At 28.0% G+C, this 9,071-nt stretch overlaps 2 protein-coding genes across 2 annotated transcripts; one reads left to right on the plus strand and one right to left on the minus strand.

The window, feature by feature from the left end:
• The first annotated feature begins 4,644 nt into the window (after positions 1-4,644).
• LOC103311839 lies at positions 4,645-6,948 on the plus strand. Its single transcript, XM_008191608.1, has 7 exons — positions 4,645-4,677; positions 5,257-5,439; positions 5,620-5,881; positions 5,980-6,025; positions 6,204-6,443; positions 6,603-6,850; positions 6,923-6,948. Exons 1-7 carry the CDS (start codon positions 4,645-4,647, stop codon positions 6,946-6,948), a joined length of 1,038 nt encoding a protein of 345 aa, XP_008189830.1.
• A 1,498-nt stretch (positions 6,949-8,446) lies between these two features.
• On the minus strand, positions 8,447-8,833 carry LOC103311838. Its single transcript, XM_016809572.1, has one exon. The coding sequence runs from the start codon at positions 8,831-8,833 to the stop codon at positions 8,447-8,449; it is 387 nt and encodes a 128-aa protein (XP_016665061.1).
• Between the last annotated feature and the right edge of the window lie 238 nt (positions 8,834-9,071).

Consider the following 9,071-nt stretch of genomic DNA (forward strand, 5'->3'; position numbering starts at 1 on the left):
CATTTTAAGGTTTAATCATAGTATTAATTTTAAAGATCCCGAAACTCAGCAGCATACAAATACAATTGAAGGCCTTTGGAGACATGCCAAATTTTCACTACCTCAATATCATAGGAAGAAAGATTTTATAGGAGGATATCTCGCCCAAACACATGTTTTTAAAACAAACTAAAAATAAAAATGACGCCTTAATAGAGTTTTTCAAATTAGCTGGACATTTGTACAACGCAAATGTCCCAATTAATGTTGAGCAAAACTCAAGTGATACAGATGATAATGAAGAAACAGATGAAGAAACTGATGATAATATTGTTTATTAAATATTTAACATTGTGTATAAGTACAATATACAATAAAATAAAAAAATTGAATTTCAACTTTAAAATTATTGTCCCCGTAAAAAGAATTTAAATAGGTTATATACGCTCCACGCGGCGGTATTGCATAGTGGTGTTGAGCGCATGCGTATAAACGTAAAATCGCAAACTTTGGAAGGCTATAACTTCCAAAATAATGGTTTCCGCACAAAAATTCAAACAGTTTCGAAATCAGCGTTGAAAAACACGTCTTTTTAAAAAAAAAAAATCGAAATTTGTGAGGGGCGTGGTAAAGTGCATTTGTTCCGATTTAGGTAATATGGTTTTATATCTATGGTTAAATTTTGTTCAATGTTCATGAAAACGACATCTAGTATACAATCATTATTTTATGCCAAAAGGCAAAAATACCTGTGCCCATGTTATCATTATTATTTATTATCAGTTATCATAAACAACACAAACAATTAATTTAACAACATTTTGCAATTCATTATTTATTTAATAAAAAATAAAATATTTATGACTAATCGACTTAAAATCAAAAACAAAGTTATGGTAAGTACTAAGTATGCTATTCTTATAATTACATAATAATAATCAACTTTGTAGCGTAAAATAATTTAGTATTATAATTGTATAATTTATTTTAAATTGAAATTTAAAAAAATAATTTGCTCAACCCTTTTACTTGATAATCTGTTTTGTTTTTCAGTTACAACTTGTCCACCTTTGGAAAATACACGTTCACTCAGAACAGATGTACCTTGTATGCAAAAACGCCGTTTCATTATTTCAAACAAAGTAGGGTAAATATTTTTGTTTTCATTCAACCATTTTAATGGATCGTTTGATCTTGCAATTAAAGGTTCTTGAAGATACTTATCTACTTCGATAATTATCAACGCTTTTGGATTCTGAGACTGAACTATATCAGTAACTTCCGTCTTCCAAATCAAAGTCGTTCCAAATTGAATCTTCTTTATTACTCGCTGCCGGTGGTATCGGGTAAGTTGTCAAGTGACGTTGCTGTACATTTTGTTCACTAATTATAATATTACACTCAACTTAGAACAATAGAACGTGATTGTATAGAATATGTTAATGGGTCAGTAGCGAGAAAGTTTATTTTTAAATATCCTTACTTAGGCAATACTGATAACTCACAGAACCACAAAGAATTGGATAGATTGTGTATCTTTAGGCAATTTAATTTATCCTTCTGATGACTTGTTGAAGACTGCAAGACTCCTTGAAAACATTTTTAATGATTATCATGGTGCAAATAATTTAAATAAACTTCCAGGTACTTACTTTATAATAATTCTAAATAATTGGATCAATTACATTTTTTAAATGTTTATTTAGGTGTAATAACCAAAGTGGCTAATGATGTTCTTGAGTAATTAAACATTCTCAAAATATCCATTCCGAATGAGGTAGTCCAATGTTTAGTTCGCACAAGAACTTTTATTAGACTAAATAATTTAAATAAAATAATTCGTGATAAAGTATTACAAACCAAAAGAAATAAACTAAGAAAATTTATATCATAATAGCAATTTGTTTCTACAATTATTATATTCACTTTTTTAAAATACATTGATTCTATTTCTATTTTATAAAATCTGAGTTTATTTAAGTGAATTGTAATTTTGTGATTTAATCCCATTGGTATCAGTATTTCTTAAAAAGTGTATTAATAATAGTAATAGCATAGAACAATATAGTAATAAGTAATATAAGTGTCGCCATGGCTAAATATTAAATAACTTAGCCATGCGTATTGAGTAATGAGTGTCGCTTTTAAGATACAAAATTTTGTTCTCTCAACTCGTGATGTTAGAAATTTAGAATATTATGTTACAAGATGTTTTCATTTTAGTCCGTTGTCACAACTCACAAGACAACTCACAAGACAAATTAAAAATACGCGGGTATTGATAAGAATTCCTTCCAGCTGACGTCATCGACATGCGTATCCCGAAACTAAGATTATACCCATGATTAAATAACTAGGTATTTCAGCAATATTTTACATTTTTGTGATAAGCATGGAATAAAAAAAATTGTGACGTCAGCCGCAGAGGATTTTTAAAATTTATATTTGCGGGAAACAGACAACAGTGAATAGGTATTTACCATGATTAAATAATACACCAGCTGTGGGAAGACTCAAAAAATTATATTATAATATTAATATTTAATAATGTTCACAAAATATAACGCATAACGGTATAGATTATTATTATGCAATCTGTGTAGAATAATTATACGTATTTTAAGGCAATTAGCATTTTGTATATTTTTGATAAATATTTGGAAAATCCCAGCCGGAAGCCGCTAATATTCTTATCTGCTTACTGCTACATGCTGCTACACTACTACTCGCTACCCAATCCAGTATCCTCACTATAATACTATGTACAAAGTACAATACAATTATAATACAACTTTGTAGTGGGTAGTTTTAACACACTCTTCGGAGAACAGTGTACACAGAACTCTACACATCTACACAGCGTCTATTCGTCGTTGACTCATTTTATCGTAGTCTCATTAAATATCGACACGACGGCACCCCCGTCGCTCGGTCATTTAATAAATAAATACAAATTATATACATCACTACAATAATGAACAGTGGATACGTGTATTCTATTAAGTATTAACTGGCAAGTACCTAGTACCTACTTTGTTAATAATACAATATTTTTATGCCGTTATGCACTTGGTAGTTGATTAATATAAGTTGTACTGAAGTAATACAGTGACGTACCGCTTGGGTGTACATATAAAACTTATTACTTTTAATGCGAAATATAAAATCTGTAAATTATTTTTTATTGTAAATTAACTTTTGACATCAACAACCGTGTGTATGTTTCATTGTTCATCATTAAAAAAACTGTTATTTAATAGGTAGTTATTTAACCATATGTATGCTCAACAGTATAACGTCAATGGTTCAAACGTCAATTATGTTTATACAAATTCTTCTCTCATACTAAATAGTGAATTGAGTTGGATTTTTAGAAATCATAGGCTCAAAAATACTGACATCACTGTTGGTATGGGTACGTATTACATTAGTTTTTATTTTAATCATAAATAAGATAGTGAGGAATTGTAAAATGTTTAAAATTGACAAACATCACATTTATTTGCTCCTCCTGTAAAATTTAATTAAATTGACTAGCTTAACACTTTTTACACCATTGCTGACATGATATTTGTTTCAATAAAATAAATATAGTTATTGAATTGTACCTGAACCTGAAAATATATAAATTACTTATATTTAAATATTAAATTAAAAATAATATAAATACTGAATAAGTATTTCATAATTAAACAAAGTTATATTAATTACTATATTTTTTATTAGTAATCACTAATAATAAGGAAATTATAAATTTACAATTACCTATACTACAAATTTAATTTTCTAACACTGCACATTTTGATCTTTTAAAGCTTTGGATTTATCTAATAATACTTTATTCATATTGTTTAACCGTATAAAGGTTCTGACTAAACATTTTACCACTTCAACTGGTACTCTAACGTTATTTTTCATTTTTTTCAGCACATTATCTGTGACATTTTTCATAACATGTGGTTCCTTACTTAAACCATTATTTGTATGGTATTCATTAAAAACAAATTCAACCACCTTTGCTGTGACCATCAAATCATCAGAGAGAATAATAAGATTTCCTCTAGAAATAGTTTCAGTCCAATTTAAATCTAAACCATCATCGCTGTTAATTTTCTTTAGGTATGGATATTTAGTGATGAACTTTCTTGCTACTGCACCTGTCACATACTCCAAGCAATCATTTTTGAGCTCTGTCATTTTATTACTACTGGTCAAATATAATTGTACATCAGTATTAATGTAATATATACTTTTTATTATATTCAATAGTATAAAAAAACCATACTTGAATCTCCATATATTCTAGTAAATCCATATCACAGTCTGGTAAATTTATATCAAACGCTACTCCAATGTCTGATTCTACTGTAGCCAACTCTTTATCATTAATGGTCTCATTTATGTCATGATTCTCGGACTGAAGTATTTTTGATTTTTTTAAGGTATCTGCAGATAAACATTCAATCAAACATTCCTCATTCGAATCTTTAGGTATTGCTGTATTAGTGTACTAGACAGTGTCTCAGTAACAACTATTTTTTTTGCGTATATGTTAAATTTATTGAATTTACCCATTACCTATTTATTGAAATGTTCAGCATATTTAAATCAAAAACAATTAGCGCTAAGAAAAATAATAATGATGCACCAAAAAACCAATCATCAATGAAAGTCTTACCAGATATACAAACAATTGAGGTAATACGATTTACGTAATTACCTATTTATTAATTATAGGATAATTATTATTTGATATTTCTGTTTAAATTTCATTTTAAATTTTAATTATTGAACTGCAGGTTCTTGGTTATAATCAAAAACAAGTTTCTGAATCAACAAAATGAGAAAGTGAGATAAGCACTTTAAATATTAATTCAAAAATTATTAAAGATAGTAATAATGTAAGCGATTTGGAAAACAAAGAAACTGGTCCTGTAAAACAGATTTTAGATGTGAGTTGTAATAATTTACCAATATTCTATTAATTAAGACCATAATGTTTGTAATTATAAAATAAAAATAGAGGTATTTGTTAAGTATTTAATATCTGATTAAAATACTTTAAGTTCACTATTTTTTACATTACCTATACAGAATATTTTTTTTAAAACCCAAATCAAAAACTTTAAAGCCTATTATTTTGTATGGAGATTTATCTTTAATGTAGGTACCTATATTATATTATTATAATACAGTAACTACCTACTAACTATACAGAAATTACCCATGTTGTATTATTATTACAAATTATTAATTACTATATTCTATTATATTTAGGCTTATCCTATGACAGTAGCTGGAAAACAAAACAGATCTTTTAGTGCAAAATATTTAAAAGAATACTCTTGGCTCGAGTACAGCTTAGAAAAAAATGCTGCATTTTGTTTTTGCTGCCGAAATTTTGGTTGCGGTGATGTTGATAAAGTATTTACAAAAACTGGCTTTACAAATTGGAAAAAGGTATTAACAAATTAAATATGCAGCTGTATTTTAGTTCTAAAAATATATTATATATAGACAACAAACATATAAATGTAAACTGATGTAGTGATGTGTATTGTGAATCTAGTGAATCTAGTATCTAATAACTTTTAATTTTTTAATTAACAAATATTTTTAATAATTGTATTTATCAATTAGATGGGAGGTGCAAATTCAAACATTTCAAAACTAAAAGCACATGCTGCTACTAAAGAGCATATGTTAAATATTTCTAGAATGTCAGGTTACAAGAATAGTGTGGTTGCTGGATGTGTTAGTTCTCAAATATCAATTGCTCATCAACAATTTGTTGAAAATAATAGGAATTATTTAAAAAAACTTATTAACATTGCACTGTTTTTGTCTCGCCAAGGGATTGCGTTTCGTGGACACAAAGAAGACACAAACTCACCTAATCAAGGTACCTACCTAATTAATACAAATATCTATCATATAAATTATAAAAACTGACTTTTTCCTTTTGATTTTTAATGTTTTATTTGTAATACTGGTATTTAGGAAATTTTATTGAAATGTGTAAATTATTTTCCAACCACAATCCAGAGTTTAAAATATTATTTAACTGTTCAATAAATTAAACTAGTCCGTTAATATAAAACGAACTTATTAGCTTATGTGCGAATAATGTTCAAAGGTAATTAAAATATTAATACAGACTATACAATTTATAAATTTATTTATAAATAAAGAATGTATAATAATAATGAAGTAATTTTTCAAAGGTGGCATAAGCAAGAGCACATGTCTATCTGTATTAGATACACAAAAGATTTTGAAATTCTTGAACGTTTTCTGGGCTTTGTAAATGTATCACAGAGCCAAACTGCTGCTTCATTATTAAGTTTTATTTTATCTTTCTTGAAAGAATTAAACTTAGATAATATTCCTATCGTTGCTCAATCCTATGATGGGGCCAGTGTGATGTCTGGTTGTAGAGGAGGTGTGCGAACATTACTTAAGAAGTATCATCCTAGTGCGGTTTACATTCATTGTATGGCCCACAGGCTAAACTTAGTGGTGGTTGATATGTGTAAAAATGTGAAGGTATGTACTATTACCTATATGTATATCTATTTATGTATATATTATAAAATTTAAAATATTTTATGGTTATATTACAGTAAAAACGTTTTCAATGCTTTAGAAGCAATTTATATACATTTTTCTATGCCTACTATGAATAAAAAACTTCAAGATATGCAAGTCAAACTAAAAATGAATCTTGTAACATTATCAAGTATTAGTGATACACGTTGGGTGTGTAGGCATAAAAATTGTAAAGTTGTTATTGAAAACTTCAAATTAATTGTAGATGTTTTACAAGAAGAGGTAGAAGAAAATAATGATCGAGATGTAAGTCGAGCTATTGGTAAATATTAGATTTCTGGTAATAAATTATGACATACCTATGTTAAAAATTGTATATTATATATTTTTATAGGAATATTGGCTATGATGTTGAAATGAGATGATCAGGTGATGTATTTTATAAAAGGCAACTTTGGTCATATAACTTTTGTATACATTCAGCAAGTACAGGCAAATCTCATTTTTATATGTACAATGAATCATCACTCATCAGCTAAGAAAGGACAGAACGAAGTGATAAGTTTTTTACATCACTATTTCAAAAACTTATTAAGTCCAAGAATAAAAACGTTATATTTATTTCCTGATAATTGTAGAGCGCAAAATAAAAATAAAACACTATTTCAATATCTATATGCTGTGGTAAACACTCCAACTTTTTCAATTAAATCTATTATCCACAAATATCCAGGGCCCAGACATAGTTTCCTGTCCTGTGACAGGTGCTTTGGACATATCGAAAAATTACGAAGAAGAGTAGAAACATTATTATTATAATATGTATTCCATTTTATTGTTTATTGTTAAATTTATAATTAAAATGTTATATATTTTTATGTACTTAAGAAAACAAAAAGTTATTATGTTATTTATTTTGATTTTTAAGATTAATGTTTCAAGGTGATTTCAATTTTATTTTTATTTTTTTGTTAAAATGGTAATATATATATTATAAAAAAGTCTTTGTTATTATTTAATACTCTTCTTAAAAAGTTATAGGTTCTTAATAAAATATAACTCTAATAAAACATGTAATACGATATATCAAAAAATACTTGTTAAATATTGTTTAGTTTTTTAAAAACATAATAGCATACCTTATTACATAACATGCTTAGGAGCAAAAACCAGATGAATCCATATGTTTTATATTTCATCAAATTTCATTCGTTTACTTTATTGATTAGTATTATAATTATTTATATAACTGTCAATAAATTATTTTTGCTATAGTTTATAAGAAATAAGTAGATGAGTTTATGGTACCTATAATACAAAATACAATAAATTTTCGAAAACTTTTTTACAATTAATGAGCAAAAAACCATGTAAGTCCATATGTTTCATACTTCCAGGCTATTTTAGTAGATTAAAAATGTATTTAAAGTGCAATTTTACTTTACTCAACTATTTACATGTCATTAAAGACACTTATGTCTCACTTGTGTCGGGGAGCGGGTTTATAGCATAAATTATGGACCTAACTCCTGTGTCCAGAATATATAGAGACAAAAACTGAGTTACGCCTGTGGCGCCCTCTAGCAGATAAAAATATAAATATTATATAATATAAACTAGCTGATCCCCGTGCACTTCGGTTGCCCGTTAAAAATCGTCGTACCTCTTCAATGGAATAAAAATAACAAATATAAATACATATAATCACCTCCCCGTCACCCGTACTCGTCCTGTCCAGTAGATTTTTAATTTTGCAATTTTTTTGTTCCTACACATGTTATATTCGACGCAAAAAATTCTCCTGAACAGAACCGTCACCCTGGTGATAGGGCGGTGTGAATAAAAAATAATTAAATAAAACATATATAAGCATTTATAAGTAAGGAATTATAATTATTAACAAAAATCAGTTATATTTTCATTGTAGTGCTTTGTGGTATACGATGTTTATTGTTTGATCACCTGGCGCATAGACAAACAAATCTGATGGTTTCCCAACACGGGAACAGGCAACATATAATTGACCATGTGAGAAACATGGGTTTTCCAAATTAATACCACAAACACTTAATGATTGCCCCTGGGACTTGTTTATGGTCATAGCAAAAGCAAGCCGCACTGGAAACTGTAGTCGCTTAAACTCAAATGGCACATCAGTCGGAATCATTGGGATGCACGGTATGAGAACATCCTCTCCTTTATACTTTCCTTTCAGTATAGTTGCTTCTATCACGTTGTTCAGTAATTTTTTTATCGCTAACCGTGTGCCGTTGCACAGACGCGGTTGGTTGATATTTCGCAACATTATAACTACCGATCCAACCTTTAATTTAAGATTGTGAGGTGGCAATCCTGGTAAATCCAGCGAGTTTAAAAATTCCGGTGGATAGTTGACTACATCATCTTGGTTAGTTGTCGAATCAACTGATAATAATAATATAAATATCGATAATAGTAGGGCTTGAAATCGATTTTAAATATCGATAAAAATCGAAAAAAAAAAAACAAAAAAAAATGAAAGTGCGTGTTATTCATTTTATTTT

The sequence above is a fragment of the Acyrthosiphon pisum genome, unplaced genomic scaffold (assembly GCF_005508785.2).
Source record: "Acyrthosiphon pisum isolate AL4f unplaced genomic scaffold, pea_aphid_22Mar2018_4r6ur Scaffold_20960;HRSCAF=22641, whole genome shotgun sequence".
In the NCBI taxonomy this organism is placed as follows: Eukaryota; Metazoa; Arthropoda; class Insecta; order Hemiptera; family Aphididae; genus Acyrthosiphon; species Acyrthosiphon pisum.